This window comes from Pleurodeles waltl, chromosome 5, assembly GCF_031143425.1.
Source record: "Pleurodeles waltl isolate 20211129_DDA chromosome 5, aPleWal1.hap1.20221129, whole genome shotgun sequence".
NCBI classification, from domain to species: domain Eukaryota; kingdom Metazoa; phylum Chordata; class Amphibia; order Caudata; family Salamandridae; genus Pleurodeles; species Pleurodeles waltl.
In genome coordinates, this window is record NC_090444.1 from 551,718,013 (window position 1) to 551,741,826 (window position 23,814).

The window sequence follows — 23,814 nt, forward strand, 5'->3', positions numbered from 1 at the left end:
CCAAACCTGTCCAGTCTCCATCTTCTTGCATGGAGATTGAGTGGTGGCAGTTGGCAGCTTTCGACCTTCCTCCCGATAAGTTATCTTGTCAGCCAGGCGTCCCTCCACCAAATTGGTATACACCCGTCGTTGGCATACATTTATGGCATGGTGTACCAACAAAACCATTGATCCCTTTTCTGCACCTCTGTCTAAGGTCCTCCTGTTTATTCTCTCCCTTGCCCAAAAGGGCTCTGCTTTGGGCACCCTTAAAGGTTATCTGTCTGCAATCTCCTCTTTACTCAGACTTCCTGATTAATCCTCCTTGTTTCAATCTCCCATTGTGGCACATTTCCTTGATGGTCTTACCCTTATGTTCCTGCCTACCCCATTCATAATGCCCCAGTGGGTTTGCAACCTGGTTCTTACTTTCCTTATGTGTGCTCCTCTTGAGCCTCTTCATAATTGTTCTCTCCGGCTCTCCACCTTAAAAACAGCCTTCCTTGTAGCCATCACCTCTGCACGGGGAGTGAGTGAGCTACAGGCTCTTTCTTCTAACCCAACCTTCATCTCTGTCCATCCCGACAAAATGGTGCTTCGTACCAGGACTTCTTTGCACCAAAAGTTGTCACACCCTTTCATGTAGGCCTATCCATCACCTTGCCTACGTTTTATCCGCCCCCCACATCCTTCTTGCGAGTAGGAGAGACTGCAGCATCTGGACTCAAAAGAACATTGGCGTTCTACCTGAATCGTACCAAAGACTTTCGGGTGGATGATCAACTCTTTGTGGGTTATGTGGGTGCGAAGAAAGGATTGGCGGTGCAAAAGAGAACCATGTCTTGATGGGTTGTTCTCTGCATCAAACTGTGCTACGCTTTTGATAAGAAGCAACCCAATTAGGGTTTGCCTGCTCACTCCACCAGAGCAATAGCTGCAACCACTGCATTAGCATGCAAAGTTCCAGTCCTGGACTTCTGCCAGGTGGCAACATGGGCATCCCTGCACACGTTCACCAAACACTACTGCCTGGACAGTCAGCTCCGCAAGGACAGCTATTTTGGCCATTCCGTCCTGCCGGACTTCCTAGTATGATCTTGGTTCACAGACCCACCGCCGGGGATGGTATTGCTTGGGTAACTATTCTAAGGTAAGGAATCTACAACTAGAAGTCTCTATCAGATGAGAAAGTTACTTGCCTTCTATAATCAATTATCTGGTAGAGACATATTTTAGTTGCAAATTCCTTACCGACCCACCCATTCTCCCCGCTCTGTGAACTGATTTCTAGGGACTGGAACTCCCTTTCAGGGCCCTAGATCTAGCGCATCATTCTCAGTGTTCTTCATGGCTCTGCGCTTCTAGCATGGAAAGTCTTGAAAAGAAACTGATGTCAGTGTGACGGGGTGGTGCCTATATACAACCGCAATGTCATCATGGCGACCACACTGACGGATGCGACGTCGACTGACGCCGCCTGACGGTGCACAAGGGTATTGCTCGAAGAAAAATCTCCGGATCCAGACTACACTGTGTTTCTATTATCTTTTGGAACACTCTTCGTGGCAAATGATACTTCTTAATCCACCAAATTACTGGAACAATTGAAACGAAATCAGTAGAGGTATTCTATAAATAAAACCTTGTTTTTTGTGTTTGAGACCTCTTATTGAATGCAGTATGTTTTTTATTGCATTGCTCAAATATTTTTTGTTCATAAAGTTATTGAAGATAGTTTTGTTTCTGTTTTTCTATAGTGGTGTGGTGCTGCTGAGACAGATCATGTTCTGCCTTATGCTTTCTCACATCCAAATTCACCCTGGTAGAATCCAAGTGCAGTTCATAAAGGGAGAACTTAAAGGCAGAGATTTGTTAAGATGGATAAACACCAATGCAAGTACCAATACATGTTGTTAACATCACCTTTTCAAGCAGGCTGCTGCATATATAACATCCATTGCTCATACAGTGATATATTAGAGAAATGCAATTATTTGGTATTCAAAATAAGCAAACCTTGATAGCCCAGGCCAGTAAAACAAAAAAAACTCCAAGTTCCTTGGAAATCAGAAAAATAGAAATGTTATTTTAACGACAAACTGCATGTTTAGTCCAAAAATGTAACAGAATATGTTTATTGTTTGTTGTTTGAGCCTTTTGCCAAATGACAGAATGCTTGCGTAACATGGTGTCGAGGATGTGCCAGGACAGTACTGGGTTTTCATCTGGTGCCCCTGTAAGTTTAGCACTTGTCCCAGTTTTCAGAGATGGTCGAATGAACACAAAGTAAGGCACGTTTTCTCATGTTCTGGTGCTCCTCGGCGCCTCATTGTGTTTTCTATTGGTGAGCGTTGTAAATTGTCATTCTGTTCCATTCGTAGGTAGCAAAAATGTAGTACGGCCTTCTGTGTCCGAGTTATTGTTTTTTCCAAATCTCCCCCCTTTATTTATTTCTTTTTTTTAAAGTTTCTTTATTGAGTTTTCCACTTAGTGTAACATAGTAGTAACATCTCCCACACAGTACAGGAAACTCTCAATTATGGAAATGTGCATTCGATTATGCCGTCCGGTAATACATTTTGGTTCTTCTGTTTGCCATTGAAAGTCACCTCATCACACCATTAACATATATTCAGACCCCCCACCCTCCCACAACAATGGACATAGCAAACCATACAGTGCTCCCTCTGCTAACAGGAGAAGGGTTTGTGCAGTTGGCTATTGCGCTGTGTCAACATGGATGCTGTTTTACAAGGTTCTTGGTCCTATCTCCATCCGCCCTGTGTGCTCCTGCTGTGAGTCCTGCCTGTTCATGCTCGGGCCTGATTCTGATCCTCCCATTCCCACTTTGTGAAGGCCATGAGGAGGACAGCCCAGTCGTCAGTTATCGGGCATCTTCGCAGACCCTTACTCTCATCTGCATTTAGCTCTGTCTCTTCCGCCGCAGTCCTGCATTCCACCTCTGATTGCCACCTGCAAAGGAGGGGCCCTTCTGTAGACTTCTAGTGCATGGCTAGGACCCATAAGGCCAAGACTGGTGATAAGAGTAGGTATCTAGTGTCTATCGTGGGCACTTCCAGAGATGGGGACAGGCCAAGGAGGCAGACTCCGAGTCCCTCAAATTGGTGTGAGCCAGGACATGTCCCAGGTCAGACATCACTCCCTGGCAGAATTTCACAGCTCCTGTACATGACCAGGTCATGTATATGGAATCCGCATTGGTGCTTGGCAGCAGGGTGGCAGTGCTGATCCTATCTGCCCTTGATTTTTGTTAATTTGATGTGTTGTGAGGTATGTCATATGGAGGAAGTTGAACTGTGTGCAACAGAAATGTGTGTTTGAGAGGCCATGTGAACTCTCTCCAGCGATCGTACCTACTCACTGTCTGCCATCTTCCGGCCTAACACTGTCTCCCATCTACCCCTGAGCCATGTGTGATTCGGTCGTGTCTGAAAAGCGCTGATTTATAAAGCCCAGATACCACCCTGCATCCATCTCTGAATGTCAGAACGATATGTAGAACGTCGTGTGCTGGCGCTTTGGCCAGTCCATGTTGCCACAGGCTTGGATTATTCACACCACTTTGGCATATGTAAGGAACTGTGAGCGGGTAACCCTGCGTTCCACGCCATGTCGTCCAGAGATCTCAAGCTGCCCTCTTCATAGCAGTCCCCCAATGTGAGAATATCCACTGTGGTCCAGATGCGTAACATACAGGCCCGCCCCGGGTGTCAGAAGCCTCACCAGCATCAGAACTGGGAGTAGAGGAGCACTTGACCTGAGAGCTTAGCACACTTCAGCCAGCATTGCAGTGCAATTCTCATTAGGTCGCTTCCCCAGCAGGATAGGCACCAGGTAGCCATGACCCCGGTCCGCTCCATAGGGTCCCAACTTTGCTTTATTGCAGCCCGCAAACCAGCTGGTTACCCATTGTATTTGTGCTATTAAATGATAAAAGTTCAAAATAGGTGATAACCAATCTGTCTTCCCTCGTTGAGCACTGAATAGTGCATAGTGATGCCCTACAATGTCCCCCATCATAGACTAGCTCCCTCATCAGGGTATCCAGGGAGCAGAACTAAGAGAGAGGTATCCCAAGGGGTAAGTTAATAAAAAATAAAGCAGTATGGGTAGTACAATCATTCTCATGTGCGCTACTTGCGCTATTAGGGGGAGTCTCAATGTGGGCCAGATTGCCACGTTTCCCTCCCAGCGATCAAAGTCAAAGCGCCCCTTCCAAGTTGCTTTCTAAGCTGTCTGCATTGTTGTGGAATATTTGAATCCCAAGGTATCTGAATGACAAAGGCTCCCAGGGTATCCCACTACCTTGGACTACATGTGATGACACCATGGAGACTTCACTAACCGGAAAGAGACACAACTTCTCCCAACTGGTGTACAATCCTGTTGCTTCGCTGCCACCAGAGCATCAAGGCCCCCCAAGGTTTCCAGCTGTGGGCATCTCTTAAATAGAGAAGCATGTCATTGACGTATAGGGAGATGTTATATTTCCCATCATGAAGCTGTATGCCCATACCTCATTTCTGCTGATGGCTGGCCCGCAAACTGCTTGATGCCCAGCACAAACAGCAGGTGGGAAAGGGAGCACCCATGTTGCATGCCCATGCAAATTTCGAGGAGGTCAGATATGTTCCGCTCGGTTTTCAATTGGGCTCTGGCTACAGCATACAACAGTGTGGCCCACTCGGGGCCCAAGTGCATGCAGCTCATCACTGCCTGCATGTACCTCCACTGCAGGGTGTCAAAAGCTTTGCACAGGTCTACTGACAAAACCACTACTCTTGAGGCAACATCCTCGGGAGACTTGTATAGCACTCTATAGAGGCGTCTAATGACTAAAGAGATGTGGGGATAAAACTGTACCGGTCTCTGTTCATGTGGGGTTACAGACAGGTGGCCAGGATCCTGCTTAGAAAGTTGTAATCAATGGTGAGAATTGACAGAGGCCGGTACGAGGAAGTGTCCTATGGGTCCTTGCCCGGTTTCAACAGGGAGATCAGAGCCTCTTGGCATGTGGTTGGCTCGTCGCCCACTTCCCATGCAGCGGGCACAATCAGTGAGCTAAACGCCTGGTAAAATTCTGCTGGGAGACCGTCCACTCCAGGAGTCTTCCCCGTCACCAATTCCATAATGGCCTTCCTAATTTAAGGTTCCGAGATAGATGGGCCTAGGTCCTGTCAGACAGTGTCTTGGAGGCATGGCAGGACCACTCCAGCCAAAAACTCCTCAATCATGTCATCAGTCATTAGGTCCAAACCCCCAAACAGAATCTTGTAATGTTGCACAAACCTCCGATGGATGTCTGATTGGGTGTGTAATAATGTACCATCTGCAGCCTGAAGTGTATGTGTGACCGGTGCATGCAGCTCTGAGGAGACAAGTTACGCTAGCAGTCTCCTGGCCTTGCCCCCCTCTGCATGCGGTTGAACCACGTACTCCCTATAAGAGAAAAGGCCCAGTTGGGATGTGGTCTCCGCATGGCATCCCATGCCCATGCCTCCAATAGCTCTTGGAGATGTGAGGGGTCCAACATTGAAGCAACTTCCAAGGCTCTCAGTGAGGTCTCCAGGTGACTGAGTTCAGATTCCAGAGCAATGTCAACTCCTGCCTGTACCCCCATGCAGTGACCCTGGATCACCACTTTAAATGCCTCCCAAACCATCGCTGCCAATGTGGTGCCCTGGTTATGTGGGAAGAATTCGCTGACCGCCTCCCGCAGAAGACCGGATCATGAATTAGCTCGGGGTGGAGTCACAACGAGGGGATCGGGGCTCACCTCCTCCCCTAGTGCAGATGCAGCATAAGTGGGTTGTGATCGGAGTATGTACGAGCTAAGTGTTACAGGTGCCTGACTTGTTTGAACACTGATAGGGACCCCAACAGACTGTCCAAGCGTGCAAGGAGGGCAAACACTTAAGAGTTAATGGAATACTCCGACCCGTATCCATGCTATAGCGGACAGACATCCAGGAGGCCCCAATCCGTCATCCATTGCTGAAAAAGGTTAGCTAACCTCTGGCGGGAGAGTCTAGGAGTGCTGGGATGGACCTGTCTAAAACCACATCTGCTACACCCTTAAAATCCCCAGCTAACAGCTTAGCTGTTGGCAGACATGCCCCCAGCTGCAGTAACATATATCCCAGGAATGCACACTTATTAACGTTTGGCGTGTAGATACATCCCATCCACAGGGGCACCCCATCCAGTGTTCTGCTGAGCAACACGCATCACCTTCCTTATCAATGTGTTGGGACTCAGCGTGAAATGGAACCTCTGCAGGAATCCAGATAAGGGTATCCCTGACAAAAGAGGAATAACGGGTGGCAAAGAGCTGACCATGCCGCCTCCTGCGCAGGTGTGCTGGCTCTGGGCTGGTAAAGTGGGGTCTCCTGCAGGAAAGTGATGTCCACCCCTTTCTGTACCAAGTATGAGTGTGGTGTTTGCGGGTGGAATGCATCCCTTCTGACATTCCAAGTGAGGACAGTGTAACAAAGAATATGAGTGGTCATTACCTAACGCATGGAAGTGACTGTAACTTCTGAGGCCACCCAGCGTGGCTAGAGTCCTGAACCTTGTGATCAGGCAAAAGGAGCCCAGTGCTGCCTAGCTGTGCGCACATAGTCAGCAGGAGGTCATGTAAATGGAGCCCCATATGCCTAGTATGCCATGTCAAACAAAACCCCCCTCCCACCCACCTGGTCATGGTGAAAATGCCACCACATCAGATCCTTCTGAGCCCTCAAACAAACCCACTCTCTGATGTGATTGACCCTGAGGTGGCTTTCTGCATTTTCTGTCTGTTGATCCAGCAGCTGGACTTTTGTGGTGAGAGATGCCAAGTGCTTTGGGAGCTCATTCACTTTGGGGTGCACTTCCTGTAAAATAGCCTCATTCGATTTTGCGTTGCCAGCCAATTTGTGGTGATCGTCACGCAAGATGCTCATGTTGATTGCCACATTGTCAATTTTAATTTCCAGCGCTTTGTGTGTGGCTGCAATGGCTTCCAGAATGTGGTCCAACTTGTAAGGTGCTCCTTGGGGAGCCAGAAGGCTCATCACCTTCAAGCTAAGTTTTCTCTGCATAGGGTGTCGTGGCATCTGGGCCAGAATGGGTATTCCTGCCAGAATCTCTGGTCATTTTGGTGCAACTCATTGTGTCAATCCTCGGTGTGCCCCATAAACAATGAGCAGGGGGCGGTGAAATAGTGTGAGGGGGTAAAGGGCTCAACCACCCCCCCGGCCCTCTCTCCCACTGGGCGGCCAACCAATGTTTCTAAAGAATCTCATAGCCAGGTCCCACTGCAATTGAAGGCAAACTCGGGTTCAGCAGCCGCAAGTGTAGCATGTACCTTCCAAGCACAACTTGTATAAGCACTTGACTGGCTGCTAGTACCACACCCTGCGGTAGCCCCCTCGCCCGGGAGGTGAAAGCAAGCTGGGTCCCAGGGGGATATACATTATTTACTGTCACTGGCGATGTTACGGATTCTCTCCCACACCAAAAGATCCAGAAACGCTGAGGCCAGTAGTGTGGCAGATAGGGGATGTGCACCAGAGGTCAGCTATTTATTACAGGGTTGCCTGAGGCCTCGTCTGGCTCACAAAGTGCAGCGCCTCACCTCCTTTCCTGCGGTGCCCCAGCAGTGCAAGGCCTTCCATGGCTACCAGATTCCCCACCTTTTGGGCCTCACCAGGGTTTGGCAGTAGCCTTTGTCACTGGTCGCTCAGGAGGATGTCTTCCCAATGTCCCTCCTCTGCACTCCGTGTCTGTTTCTATGGGGAAGAGCACTGATAGTAGTCTGCGAGGCTGTGTACAGTATCTGCATGTGTGTGATTTCCAGTCATGGTGCTGCAGGGCTCCAAAAACGCCCCGGCCGTCTCTCACCAACCGACGCAGGGGCCGCACCGTAAGCCCGGCATAGTTCATCAATGAGCCCAGTACAACTCAACACTCGAATCCCGCTGTTGGTAAGATCAACTGTGGACGTCACTCCATGTGGCCCGCGCTGCTCAGAGCGCTGTTTTAGGCCAGACCGGCAGCCACCATATCTCCAGCGCTGATTGGGGCCCACCTTGTCACCACTCTGCCATAATGACTCGAGGGGGACTCACAACAGCCCTCTCTGCCTTTGGTGGTGTACAGTCTTGCAGGCCGGCCGTCTGCTGGAGCGGCTTGGGCTCGAGAGGGCAGGATTTGTGCTAGAGGGAGCAGCGGCGGTCGGAGCGCACCTATGGTGCGACCATCTTCGTTCACGCCTTAGCCCCGCCCCCCAAATCTGCCCACTTTATACGATGCATTTGTTTTAAAAAAGAAATTTGAAAATAAGTCTGGTTTCTGCTAGCTCGTTCTATGTACCCTAAGCACCATGATGCTGTTCTTTCATCGAACACATGAGAGCATTCAGGGATTTTCATTTTTTGTTTGCTTCATTTGACTCGGGGATACCTAATACCAATGTCTTGTAAAGAAAAAATGCCTAGGTCTATCTATCTGGTTTTGATGTACATGGGTGATGTGGCAGACCAACGTGTTTAATATGTCAGTGGAAAAGAAATTAAGGCAATGCATTGCACTGTTGCTTGTGTAATTAGTGCAAAAACAGGACCGGTATTGAATGAGCAACCACAGCATTGCATTGTAATTTACAGGTGCTCATTCCAAACAAATCAAAAATTTGATTGATATGGAGACTGAACTGTTCCATCACCCAGTAGCAGTGAATACTCCAAGGAGGAAGTCAAGTATTGAATAGTTGTTACACTGCTCTTTCCTTAAAATCGAAAGTTGATTGACTTTGTCAGCGAAGGGATCACAAACTAAGTGAGCATAAAATCTCCATCAGTATGTCCACCATCTATTCATCCGTTCATCCATGTTATCCCTTGTGCCCCTGTTGTATGTTACCTGCGTATATCTGTGTTTATACTCGGTTTTGTGTCTCTGTTGTCTGTTGTCTGTGTGCTGACGTGCGTGCACTGGTTCTTGAATCTCCCTGGCATCTCTGTGGCTGTTTCCTATGGTTCCTGTCGCTGCTAGGCCTTCATCCCATACACAGCTGGTCCCTCCCCTTGATTTCTCCTTGCTCCATCCTCCTCGTTCCTCTGGATCCTGCTTTTCTGCTTTCCTCTTGCTGACCTGATTCCTAAGATCCGCTTAGCTTTAGAATATCATTCCATTGACAAGGCTTCTTCTCAGTCCCTCTTGTTCCCTCTGTTTTGCTCTTTTTCACCTCTAGCGCTTCAAGGTGACAGAGAGGAATACAGCGCTAAATAAGCACCCAACGTACCATACCGTGTGTTGATTCGAGTGCATGCCCGTTGTCTTGTGTGCATTAGTGCCTATAGGTCTGTGTGTGAGTGTCTGTAGGTCTTGCTGCGTGCGTAAATATCTGGTAATGTGCACAAATGTATGCCCTTTGCTGTAAATATGTGCATTTATCGCACAAAAGTCTAACCTCTTGGCTTTGTTGGTGCTTAATGTTAATTATTGTGAACTTTGGACCATCAGAAGGACAGCGGAGACAAGCATTCACTATGCAGACTAACCTGACTGATCTCCTGCTAGATGAATGGTGATATGAGTATAAGGGCACAGATGGTTGTGATTTGCAGTTTTTGTAACTGCTGCAACCGAAGACATAAAATATCCTTCTAGCAATAAATGAGATTTTTAGAAGCGAAATCCTGGCATCTGAGCTCTGCAACTTTCAATTCCAAGGGAAAGAAGTGTTTGAATGACTGTGGTATTGGCTTCTGAAGGCCTGCACGGTAATCATTCTTAATGGAAGAGAATATGTGTTTGAGGTTTTTTTGCAAGACTAATTAACTGCCAGTGAGGATATGTAATTTATTCATGATCTCCTGATTGTCACCTTTCTCTCGTGATACAATTACGTTTTATTGCTGAAAACGGCTGACGCCATTTGTCAGCTATTGCGCGAGGCGGAAACAAAAGTTTATGTTGAATTTCCATTTTTCAGAGAAAAAAAAAAACTGGACTCTCAATCAGCAGCTGGTCAGAAACTTTAGCCATATGCGGGATTTATCTTGAAGTTATATAACGCTTACTACCGCTGACGAGGCATTGACATTTACGCTTTACTACTTTTGTACAGAAACTTCAGGTATTTTGCCACAATATTTCCGTTAGCGTTTTGAGGACAAATCAAAACACCAGTAGTAATCCTAGAAATAACATTTTAAGGAATACAAAAAAGGCAGACATCTCACTCTTCCCTTCTGGTGTTTCTTAAAAGTTTCAGTAGTAAGTTTTATGGTTTTCCGTTGTATAGAGGAAACTTTCATGTACACACTTACTTTTTTATGTTGTTTTGCAGTCCAAGCAATTAAGATTTTCCCTTCTAAAGAGATACCCTCTAGTTACACATGGCTTTTTTGACACAGAGAATGATTGCTTTCTTGGTTCAAGAGGAGAGTGGCCATGTTCGTGATGCGTTGTAAGTGAGACTGGAGAGCTGTTTGAAAGCAATGGTTGATACCACCCTGCGCAGCTGCAGGCACTGTGTTGTGTCTGTTGCAAATGTTCGTGGAGTTAATTCATGGAAGTTGAAGTAAGATCCAGCAACGCAGTTGGAAAGGGATGGAAAGGAATTCGTTTCTCATGGTGAACCAGTCTGTTGAATATACAAACTAGAGTAGTTCAAGTCTAATGTGACGGAATAGGTAGTTTCATGTGAATGGTCAACGCAAGCTTGATGCGCATTGTGATGATATGTGAAGAGGAGGGTAAACCCACTCTAACAGGAACCTGGTCAAGTGTGAGGGTCTGTAGGCCCACTGCAAAAGGAATCGTGCAGATGTTTCCCATTCTTGACCTTGTAGTATTGGTGCTAATTGCTTTTTTCTGACTTTTTTGTGAAATGCAATATACATCTAGGTTATCAATAAGGAGTAAATAGCTTTAGCCTCAGTTTGTGTTGCCAATCAAATCAGTTTATCTTGGTCGAGGACCTTATAGATATGGTCCTACTCGTTTGAGAAGCAAGCCCATTTTTGTAAAATATAGAAAAAAACAATAACTAGTCCATAAATCCTTATAACTCTTTCCTTCCATCCATAAAATCAGATGCAGCTACAACTGAAGTATCTCGGCTTGATGCACTTTTGAAGTATTCCCCTTAATGGGTGTTCCACCACAGTCTACAGTAGGCAAGGTCTGTCATCGGAATTGTAGGGAGAGAAGGCTAGACATGGACAAACTAGAACTGACTATCCAGAAACTAGTTCTCAGAGCTCTGTCAGTTCGAATTAAAAGAAACTTGTGTGAAGCCACAAGGAATCAACATGATGCATGAGACCTTCAGTCCCACAAGCCTCTGTAACCAGAGTCTTCCATGGTACAATTCTTCCAGATGAAATCATGCCCTTGCTGATGGCAGAAGGTCTCCAGAGTAGAGGGAAGGACATGCGGAGCACCAATTCCAGAATATCCTTGATGCACAGGGAGGGTTTGATGGTAGGTCATAAAGAAGCCAACACTGAAGAAGGTCCTAAGAACTGGGGCGAGACTCAATTGAACTAGTTTCTTTGACAAACCCTCTCCTGGCTGTTGGCCAGAGAGAGAGCACTGGCCCACCACAGGAGCCAGGATCTTTAAGAAGACTGTATGCTCTATGGAGGCCAATTATCTTTTGTCATTGTGAAGCAGAATATATTCCTGTGTTTGCTGAAGAGTGGATCCCAGAAACTAGTCGGGTTCAATTAACAGTAAATCATTGTTCTGAGCAGCTGCTGTGACCTGGGAAAAGTCATCATCTTTTTACTTCTGCAAGATGGTTGATGGGTGTGGGGGCTAGTTTAAGACATATAGCTTAAAGCTGGCAGTAGTGACATTTGTATTTTTATTTACAATGCTGTAGAGGAAGTGGGGTAACGGCACCCTTTATGATGGATTGACCAACCCATTGTCCTTAAAAAGAGAAGTCTTTTGAAGTTCCTTAACAGCTAACTAAGGAGAAGTTGGCAGTTGGGGTGCCACCTACCTGATGTCCATCGCATGGGCGTCAGACTCCATGGGACATTTGTGTCTCATCTTGTCTCTAATGTGGGGCTCTCCTGGAGAAAGTAAAGAAACAGAAACTCGTGCTGTCCTAAACCAAGAGACTTGTATATTCTACTTGTCTCTGACTTTGCTTACTTCAGCAGTTGGGACAGGTTTCTCGATGGCCATGAGGGATCTAGGTATACTGCCCAGTGCCTGCAGCGTAGTCGATGATATCTACCAAATTTCGCATTAAGTGAAATTCACCAAACATAGTTTGATTTTTACATACTAAGAGCTAGTTCTGAAAAAAATGGCTAGTCAAGAGACTTTTTCTTTCCCACAAAACAACCTAACGGTATCTCATGAGATTTTTTTATGTAACGCATGCACTGGTGTGAAAAAAGTAAAGTGAGATTTCCGCAAACCACATTCCGTTTATTTTGTGAACTTTGACATTTAACAAAAAATACGATTTTTATGCACCTCTCCACATAACCCCCAGCAATGTGTTGTCCCAGGATATGTATCACTTTGTGATGAGTACGTTCCTTCCTTAAATTGTTCCTATCCACTTCAACCAAGGGGAAGTGTACTCCCTCTATCAAACAAAGGACCTGACCTCCAAGCTGCTGCCATAGCCAACCTGAGCAGTCATTGTGTGAGCAACTTATCTTGTGTGTTTGACTCATCAGACTCTACATACAGGTACTTGAAGATTCACTTTTTGCTCTCCATGCTGGGGGAGAGGACGTAACTCAACTTAGTGCTATAGCGGATTCTTCCTTATATCAGCAAATGCATGGAAGCACAATAGGCATCTGTCACGAAGCTAGAGTTCCCACTGAGTTTAGTCAGGTACAAACTACACAGACAATACCTTCTGGGAGAAGGGCTCAGCATATCCACTGTGCAAGGCGAAGCATGTGCCTTCAGGGGCAGAGCTGTCCTCACATATGGTAAGGGTTGCAGGAAGTCAATTTCTAACCAAACTACTGTCACAACCAGTGGCACACCTGACCTACATCAGCACCCAACCATAGTTGGCAAAAGCAACCCTGTGAGAGAGCCACCAAATTGGACAAAATGCACATAAAGAGACATACACAATTATAGGTGGGTAGCTGTCAGTAACAGATTTGCTTTGTGGCGAGTGGTTTCCAGTGACATAAGATAGAAAACAGGAACTAACCTTGAGTTGTCTTTGATGTTCCTTATAACCCTGGAGTGAAAAACCATGTTATTGGCAACTGCCAAGTTACAGTTTGTGTGTATTTCTTCCCAGTCCTCTGTCTCTGCAGAGAACATCGGCCCGTGGTGTAGAGGCCTAACAGGAGAGCATTTGCACGACATTGCCTTGTCCTTCTGCTCTCCTCCTTCTACCTCTGCCTGTACCTGTACTGTGTCACACTGCCACCTTCACCCCCTTCTACCCCTGCCCTTCGTCTGCAGAGACCTGAGGCAAGCAGAAGGAGACAGTGGATCAAGAAATTCCACTACACTACCTACTTCTGGTGTTTTTGGGGTTTTCAGTTGCCCACACTGGCTGCAGACTTTGGTTTTAACTGCTGTTATGTTAGAGCCCTGAGAAATAAGTTATTTTTCATAGCACTGATGTTGGATGAGTTCAGTAGTTGGTTTGAGCAGGTGTGCCCCACCGGTATTAATTTTTGAGGGTATTAAAGTGATCAAAACAAATATAACCAGACCTCAATCTGTAGAATTCTGGTGCTATCTGCTTGCTGCCATGGCCCGCCGAATCTCAAGTGCAGCACGGGTGACACTCAATGGTGATGTGCTGTACACGTTTTTATTTTATAGATGACTGTCTAATTTATCACTGCATTCAGGGCTTTTAGTTTGGGGCAGGTCATGCTGAGTATTGGACTGATTTTGAAATGGGATTCAATATGGTCTGGCTTGACAGAGCAGCTGTCACCAGACAATTACGTGAAAATCACAAGAAGGGCTGCGAGTCCCTCCACATGTTGGGAGCCAGGAGTACACGTTTTGGTTGGACAGAAATTGTGTGCTTCCACAAATACCGCTTGCCCGCCACACCGTTATAATCATTTGGTTTATTTATCCAGCTTGAACTTTCAGGGGCACACACATTACATTGTATTGCTATTAAAGTGTCTTGTGAAACTTTCTCATGTAGCTAAGTAATTCATGGTGTTTTTCTCTGGCAGCAGCACTCACGGAAGGAGGACAGTCATTATCCTACCTAGATTTATAGGACTGACTTGACAGTGCAACTCACTTTACCTCTTTTTTTACCTGCACCAGTATTCTACAGTTCGTTGCTTCTATACAAATACATATCCATTCCCATGCTATCTACTTGTAATACTTCATATTAGCATGCTGCATTCCTTTAAAGCCATACCTGTTGGCATTGCCAGTGCTTATTTTCTGGATCTTGTTTCAGTAGATGTTTTCATGCAACATATGACTCTTGTATAGCACAAATTGTGAATTGAGTTGGTTGCACAGTCAAGGTGAACTCTCAAGAATGGTGATAGCAGCTTATTTTAATAATCCAAGGGGAGATATAAGGCCTTTTTGAAATATGTTTCTAATTACTTTTCATGAATGCAACAGAAAGTGGGGCATTTACACTTGTGTCCAAGACCCTGAGGTTGCCTTCTAATAGTTAGCGAAACTTTGAAAATTGATTAAATGGACATACCCTGGGCCGCACTGCAGGCTTGTCAATCGGGGAGATGTATCCCAAGACAACACCACAATCGTTACATACAGTAGACACTGCCCTCCTCCTAAATTGAACCAGGAAAATACTGGAATATTTCATGAATGCCCTATTAGTGTACCCTTTCAGAGTGTTAGAGCTATTAGCGTTGTAAATTCCTAACTGTACTTTTCTTGTCACATAAATTGAAAATGAAAAGTAAAACAGTTGACATAAGCAAGCCAACTGAAAACGCCATGAGCGTGAGCACGAAGGAGCGACACAAAAAGAAAAAAAAATAGTTTGCTCGCAGTCAAAGGTATCGGCAAAACTGCAATATCCTGTAACAGGGTCGATGGCCAAGGCAGTAACAAAACCGCCCCAGGGAGGGACAAACCTAAAGCATTTACCAAATGATAATAAAGGGTTTTTGAAAGGCAAGCCCACGAGCGAGTGATAGTGATGGGCGTGAGGTGGGCCTGGTTAAAAGGCCGCAGATAGATTACAACATGTCAGAGCGCTTGTGTGCTCAACCTAAAAATTTTCTATTTGAATCAAGTTTTCTACAATGCTTTCTCAGTGGAGGATCCCCCCCGTATTCCCATGCAAGACCTCCTTTTGCGAGCCCTCCTATATGAAAAGCAGGCTTGCTTGCTTCGCCAGCTCCCTGCACTCCAGCTTTGCGAATTGTATTTGCAGGCAAGAGGTGTGGCTAGTGTTGGAACAGCTAGAAGCCATCCAGTGAATTGGTGGTGCCAGCAAGGCACTTCAAGTGGGGGGGGGGGTTGCCTGACAGCTTCTTATGAATAATTTTGGGCATCTGCACTTGTTTTTTCACACATGAAGCACTGAGTGAATGAATCAATAGGTTTGGAGTTTGAAATGTTTGCAATGAAGAGTTCCAGATGTCTTCTGGATATAGTGCTTTCAAGAAAACAACTTCATGTCTGAATTGAGGCTGTAGCTCAATTCCTTTGGACTGTGATCATACCTACCAACACTGATTTCAAGTCAGGTCTTCCACCTCCCAATTCCTAAACTTGGGGTTTTGTAAAACTGCCAAAAATACAATGCCTTTCCCTCCAGGAATTACTTCTCACATTAAAGGTGAACACTTTGGGGGTTATTACAACTTTGGAGGAGGTGTTAATCCGTCCCAAATGTGACGGATATACCACCAGCCGTATTACGAGTTCCATAGGATATAATGGACTCGTAATACGGCTGGTGGTATATCCGTCACTTTACAATCACTTTTGGGACGGATTAACACCTCCTCCAAAGTTGTAATAACCCCCTTTGTCCTTAATTCTCAGGAGGGAGAGATTAGGGCATGTGAGAGGCTTCACCATTTTACTTCGGCCAGTTTCTCACAGCACAAACAAAAACAGAGTTTAGCACCTGTCAAAAAATGAAATTCTGATTGTCTGTCACCATACATATCAATAGACCCTATTCAGGCAGATTGCCTCTGCTTTAATCTGTCAGTGGGGAAAATACATTCTTACCACGATTCTTTTTTAAAATCTTCCACTTGTCTGCTCTAAAATGCTGGCATGTACGTGTGATGCAGAAGTCCGAGTAGGAGGTTGGCCTTAATGTGCGTACGTTTTACACACTCTCAGTCTTACGAGTTGGAAGAGACAAGTGCTGACACTTGGTGAAATAGGACAGTAATAGTGGAATGTCGTACTTATCCAAAATAGATGTTACAGCTAGCATTCGAAACAGGCTTGTAAGTGCAAAGATTTTTCCGTATAAATTATCTGCCAGGTTTAGGCATACCAAATAGAGACAAGTTCGCGTTGCAAAATTTGACAAACGTGGGATGATGCTCTCATCCAAATTACACAAAATCGCAGCATAATTAATTGACAGAATGGGGCAGGAAGGCAGAACATCAGAGTCGCAGATAAAGAGCCTCTTTGGAGAGGGACAGACTATAATAATGTGTCTTTTCTGGGAAGGCTCTCCGATTATGCGAGTTGATAAGTGTGAAATGAATGGAGGAGGACTGAAACACTGGCAATAAATGTTAAATTGCTGGAATCCTGATTTCAGTTGAGTACATAGAAGACTCTGAATAGACTGTAAGACTGTGTTACTGCTATCTTGCTCGAGAGGTCAGATCACCTGCATTGAAAAGTGAATGTAGTGATTAGAATCGCGTTTCAGACTTCTCTTTTCACATTAATTAGGCTTATTGAGAAGATGGGGAAACTTACTGTGAATAAGCTGTAGTTTATGAATAACAATTTAAACTATGAGCGCTTTCTGGATTTATTCCCAGGAAAGGTTAATAATAATTCATATGCCATTTTAAAACAATACCGAAACGTTTTTCCATAAAAATGCCCTCTCCAGTAAAGTAATTGCAGACTGAGAGAAGCTAACTACTGTGCGTCGCCAATAAATTTAAATGACGTAGTATTAATATTGTTCCCCCTATCCGTGTTCCAAAAGGGAACGCGTTGAAAATAGGTTGCTGTTTAATGGGCTGGTTCAGGAATCATTTTTTAAGTCATGTCGCCATTTAATAACATTGCCTTCACATATTTTCGCAGGTAGATTTACCAACGAGTTCTCCAAAACCTGTCAAACAGAGGGTTCCAAAGACCAATGAGAGAGAAGGAACAGCAACCGTTAACGGCGGTTATGTAAATGTACGAGATGTGCTGGAGAAGATGCCAGGACCTAATCAGGGATCCATGCCAAAGGTATCTTGATATTTTCATACTTTCAGCGAGTCATCGCAAACTGTTACAGTGAGACTGGGAGTTTCTCTCTGTGACATAAAGGGACTGACCCTGCAGGCCATTTTGAATGAGAGAAATGCATGTGAGCCAGATCTTTCAAGGAGGCCCAACACTGAAAGGTGCCACAAAATGTCACAATCGGTCTCAAAACCTAAGAGTAAATCATCAAAGAGGAACATTTTGGTATGCTAGTTTTGGTGACTGTCGGCGATGCAGGACTGGGTAGTGCTGGAATATTGGTGGGCCTTGCAGGATCGTAGTTCTGGCAGCTATTATTAGGCCAGATCAAGGAGCCGGCCTGGCTAGACAAATGTGCGGACTTTTCCCCCGTGCAGTTTGTCTTCTGGGCACATACAGTAGTCGCTTGTGTGCTTTAAATGCAGACAGCAACCTACAATAGGTAAGGGAGGCTTCTTACTTTCAGTTTCAGCTGAGCACAACACATGCCTCATTCACAGGACAATCAGCATCTTTTTGATGCCTATGTCATCAAGGAAACAAAGAAAATCAGTTTATTGCCAGTTTAACACATACTGAAGAGATAAATTATGATTTAAAGGCAGATATTTACTTTTCCAAGATCTTCATGCAAGGGACGTATGCAGTAATACCTATATATAGAAGGGGCAGCTCCTCCATAAGGGCGTAGGAGCATCACCCTCCTGGCCAGCAGCAGGAGCTGCAAACCTTTTCCCCAAAAACGATAATAAACTTGGTTTATCATATTATCGTTTTGGGGGAAAGGGGATGGGGCCACAGGTGTGACTAGCAATGAGGAGGAATGCTCCGCACTCCCCCCTCAGAGCACATGTGTGTTTGGCCGGCCGTCTCGGGCTGGCCAAACACACATGCGCACAGGGCTTTCTCCAGCTCAGCAACACAGTTGCTGGGCTGGAGAGAGCCTGCACAGGCTCCCAGTCTGCCTGGGAGCGCCCTGGCTGGGCGCTCCCAGCCAGTCCTGATGCTGCTGTGAGCAGCGTCAGGATTGGCAGAGGGGCAGGTTGGGAGCAAGTGCCTGTAGAGGAGCGGGAGGAGCAGATGGAGCGGTGCGCGGCTGAGGAGGTAAGTGTTTTTTAATATTATTGTATTATTTTTAATTGAATTCCCCCCGTCCCTCCGCCTGTTAATGCCCCTCCACCTTCCTCCCGCGCGCAGCCCCCACCCTTTTTCAGCGTGCGAGCCGCGACTGATATATATATATCACTACTCAAAGAAGCCCATTAAGCAACCTTAGAATATCGAAAGATTGAAAAAAAACAAAACATTAAAGTTCTAAACTTATGCACTTAATTTGCATGCAGCACCTTGATTCATGTATATAACTCATTAAGCTATGTTACAAGAATTGTAATTTGTCATTTGTACACAAAACAAGGATTTTTGCAACAAAAACAGTAACCCATTGAGCTATCTATATAAAATACAAATCTGTGACCTGCATGTTACAGACTGTGTTTTTCAGCGGGCACATTGGCCCTCTGTGCTATTTTATAAGGAATTGATCCTGCGAATAGACTGCACACACACATATCCAGCAAGCACAGTGTCCACCAGAGTCACCTTAATGCTATTCTACAGTGGATCTTGCTTAGTACACATACCGCTCTACAGTAGGTGCCTTAACCCTCTAAGATATTTTAAAAGGCAGTCTGTTTGTGTCCAATGAAGAAAGCTAGAACAGGTTTATTATTGTATTTGTACCTGTTGCCAATTATCTTGGGGGCAGAGTTTTAAAGAAATAAATGTATTAATTGACTGTCATGACTACGTCCCTTGTGTCTCTGCAGCTACTCTTTGAACATTCAATTTTCGATCCTGGGCTCTTTTTTTTTACATTTACAACACCAGGATTGGGGAAAGAAAACCCCTTTCAGAGGAAACGTAATGTGATATCAGAGGCGACAAACGGCTTAAATCAACTGTGTAACATCTTTAAGGCCTGTAATGTAGAACTTAGAAGACTGGTGCTAAAGGGTCATTTATTCTCATTGCATGTATGCATCACACTGTTGCTACTACTGTAGTATAACTTAAGCCACTAAGCAAGGAAGTTTGTCAGAAGTTGGTAGTGCTGAATTCAAGAGACAGGAAGTAGGTGCTGAGTGTATAAATATGGTATGTATGTGATAAAGTTTTCATATTGTCTCTTACTCTAGCAAAGTGTCCCTGAGTTTCTGTTCTTCCCCCATAGGTAATTTAGGACTTTAACTCGATTACAAAATTGCTCTGCAATCATTATCGTGAATTCCTTGAGAAATCCAGATGACATCCTAAGGTCTGCCACAAATCACCTTTTACTCTTGGTTACTGGTGAGGTGATGCTAGCTGCCTGGAAGGAGTAGGTCAACAGTTGTCACACAGCGCACAATCAAATTCTGTCCCCCGCACCCAGTGGTGCTGCCACCCAAATCCAGCAGCCCTGTTACTCATTGCGAGTCTTTACGACATGCGTCTCCAATGTCGTTTAGGCACTGAATTATGGATCTTTAAAGTATTTCTATCTCACTACATACTAAAGACACCCTAATTACCTAATACAGAGACATCCATTGTATTATGGATATCCTCCTCCGCTAAGATAGGCTCTACCTATTTTGACTGTAGGTTGTTCAAGCTTGAACCTTTAAAAGGATTAAATCCCCGGTTGGTGTTCCCATCATTGAACTATATAACATTGAAATATGGCAGAAACTCAACATGTTGTAATTGCAGCAAACATGAGGCTCCCCCCTCACAAATCATCTTATAAATAATGGCCTCACAGAAGAGGGAGGAGCAGTCACATTTTGTAGTTGAGGCAAATGCAGCATATAGAACTGATTTTTTTTATTCTTGGGTCACCTTTCCAGCAGTAGACGGGAACGCACGTATATATTCCATCACTACACTATTGTTAACACACCTGCATGCACAATACAGACCATATGCATATTTAGAAATCCCTCTATCTTATCAAGAACATCAAAATTGGCTTGATGGCACCCTACCACACGTTTTAGCACAGAACGTTAGAGTATGTCCTTTAAGTAATGAACGCCCTACATGGCCACAGCTGGCCGCAATACACCACACCCAAATGCTAACACTATGGCAGTAGCGGAAGTGTGCCGCCTATATAATTTTTTTAGTGCCAGTATACAGACGTTTAATACAATTTGTGATGCAAACAATAAATACTGTCCCACTGCTCCAGTGTAACCACATATGGTTACGGCAGGCATTAATCCTGCGACTGTACATTCGATCATGGGTAAGGTACCCACCAAGCATGAAGAAATTCTATTTTGATTAGCACAAAAAATAAGCGCTTTGGAAGCAGACTTTCCCCACAAGGGACCCCAAAATAAACATGGAATTCTCACAATGTGCTTGCCGTTGTGGATGGTTCCCCCAGTGAGCCACTGTGCCACATGAAGTGCAGTATTTGCTGCACTCTACACTACCGCACACAGACACTTACGAATCTTTTGGGCAGAAATGCCACACATGTTGTGAGCATTAATGAAGAAAAGGAAGTGGGCACTGACTCTGCTAGACAGTGCAGCAGAGGTCACAATAGTTTGTTATAATCTTCGAGAGGTTATGGATGCAACAGCAACTAACAACTACATAGAAGTCGAAACTGCAGACACGTGCATCTCCACCCCCCAACAAAGTTTACATGTTGAAATTGCAACTCAAAGGAGAAACTGAGCACACAATGAAAGTAATATTGTGGGAAAAATGACACCGTGCTAGGCTATCCTTTTGGCAGAAATGGATTGGCCACCAGAATTTGCCTGCAATCTTCAGTTTGAGGAAGAAGTTATTATACCGTATTTCTCACCTCTCGTTTCTTAGAGATTAGGGGAAGTTTATGCAGTAGATTGGGATTTGGCACAGGCCCCAGTGCTGTATCACAATCATGTGGGGGTGGGTCCGAGACTCTCCATACCATATAATACGTATTTGATCACAACCACAGCCTCAACCGCAATATCCCATTAAACATGAGGCTAAAGCACCTATGAGAGAAATACTCACACAAATTGAGTACCAGGGTATAATTGAGCTCTGCATCTCACCAGTGAAAATCCCCTTGTTTCCTGCAGCCAAGCCGGACCATTGTTATAGAATACTCTTAGATTATAAACACTTAAATAGTCATACATGCACATTTGCTATTCAAAATGCACACAGCACAGCACTGATTAACAATTTAGTGCGCAAAAAATACAGAACGACCCTAGATATCTCCAACAAGCCTTTCTGCCAAAATATAGCACCTGAAAGCAGTTATTTAACAGCTTTTAGCATTTTAGGCTCGCAAAGAAAGTTTTATAGGCTTGCTCAGGGGTATAAGACCAGTCCTCAGCATGTGTAACAGCCATGCTACACAAGATTGACCCAGAGGCATTGTCCTTTGTACAGATCATCTACTTTACAGATGATTATCTCTTGGAACATTTAAGACGGGTATCCCGCATTGTTCTGGGATTTGCCGAAATAGGCAATAAATTAAATTTCAAGAAAACTAAAGCTGCAATTCTCAGTATCCTGTTTTTGGGATACGAGTTATCTGATGAAGGAAAAAACCTGGTGCCCTACTTTCTTGACAAATACCCACAATTACAACTATCAAATAGCAACAAAAAGGCAACAATCATTATTAGGCTTTTTCAGTGTTGGCAGAACGTACATTCCAAACTATGCACAACGCATAAAACCATTGTATGATTTAACACATCCGGCTTTTCAAGTAACTATTGGACAGTCTGACACATATGCATTCTAAGAGCATTACAGCGGAACACGCTTGAAGCAAAACACGTACACACACGTGATAACAAAACAATTTTGGTCATCAGAGTAATTGCAGGTAACACTAATAGTGTGTGATGCTTACTATTGTGTCCAGTCCTTTAATAAATATCTGTATTACTGGCGCCAAAATGGGTTCAAAGATTCAAAAGGGAACATCATCAAACACAGATTACTGTAGGGGAAAGTAGCAAATCTAGAAGGTATGCTACCCAGTGCCCATGTAGTTCATACAATGGGTCATCAACGTGTAGGGATACATGTTGCAGGCAATAGCTTGGCTGATGGAGCAGCCAAATCATCAGTATCCACAGCTTCTGTGGCTGCGATTACTCATTCCAGAGCGAGGTTGGATGAAGAAATATTGGCTGTGGTTAAAGCTGCAGCAGAAAGCAAGCCCCTACCAAAGGCATATCCAGGTAATATTCCTACCACATAAGTGCACAGAACATTGCCTTTGTAACAATACCAGGGGTGGGTGATCGTGTGATCCCCAACCAGGAGAAGAGACCAGAGTTGATAAAAGCGGCGCAAGAGGAAGTTTTTATGCTCATGCAAGTGTGGCAGCTATTTCCTTATTGCAAAAACATTACTGGTGGCCAGGTCTATATAAACAGACTAAACAGTACTTCCTTTGTTGTGACATCTGTCAACAAATAAGAGAATCCACTGCCAAGTGCCCACCGCAGACACCCCTCCTAATTTTCAACAAACCATTTCAATGTGTGTACCTGTATCATTGTGGTCCGTTGACACCTGGTGATGCATACAGATACATCTTAGTTGCTGTTGACTCTGGCTCCAGATTCCTATGAGTATGGCCACAACAGTCAGCTGACACTTGAACATTTATTTAAGATATGCACGGCTTTATCAGGACATATGCAGTTGTAGCATTTCATTTAGTCGAGGGCCCTGCTTTTGCTTCAAGGGCATTCAGGGACATCATGGTGACATTGGGGGTCCACTTTCATTATTCCTCTCCCTATCATTCCAAAGGTAACAGTATAATGGAGTGAAAAAATGAGACTTAAAGCAATCCTTAACAGTGAGATTATTAGGTACGGGTCGTAAATGGTTTAGTCACCTGTGTGGAGTCCAGAGAGCACTTCATAATCTGCCTAGAAGGTCCTTAAGAAGGGCGTACCACATACGAGGTTCTGTTTGGCATACCTATTTATGTCCCTGATCTTGATGGCTCAGGTGTGGTGGCGTGGCGGCAGACACACCTTTTGACACAAAGGAATGTGTCACTGTCTTGCAGGAATCACAGCTGTTCCATCATGAAATCTCATCTGCATGTGCTGCCACCCTGGGAATAAGGGATACACCAATGAATTGACTGGCTGGATTCCAAAAGTTGGGGATCTAATGCAAGAAAAAGTTGCTGTGAAAAAAGAATTCAGCTCTTTCGAGCACCAGTTACAGTCCTGGGAGTACATGGTACCAGAACTGTTATCTTACCATACTGGTTCTAAAGGAAACCACCTTGCCCTCCTTCAACATTTTCAAGTTACACCATGTAGCCGATCCTACATAACAGACCTAGAGGATTCCTGGGTAGTT

General features: G+C 44.8%; 1 protein-coding gene across 3 annotated transcripts in view; it reads left to right on the top strand.

Annotated features, from left to right (window-relative positions):
* VRK2 (VRK serine/threonine kinase 2) overlaps window positions 1-23,814 on the top strand; it is a 414,359-nt gene that overhangs the window by 288,520 nt on the left and 102,025 nt on the right. For all 3 annotated transcript variants that reach the window (XM_069234370.1, XM_069234368.1, XM_069234369.1), the window contains exon 12: window positions 17,257-17,409. In XM_069234370.1, the coding sequence (XP_069090471.1) occupies window positions 17,257-17,409 (153 nt within the window). The remainder of the gene's footprint in view (window positions 1-17,256; window positions 17,410-23,814) is intronic.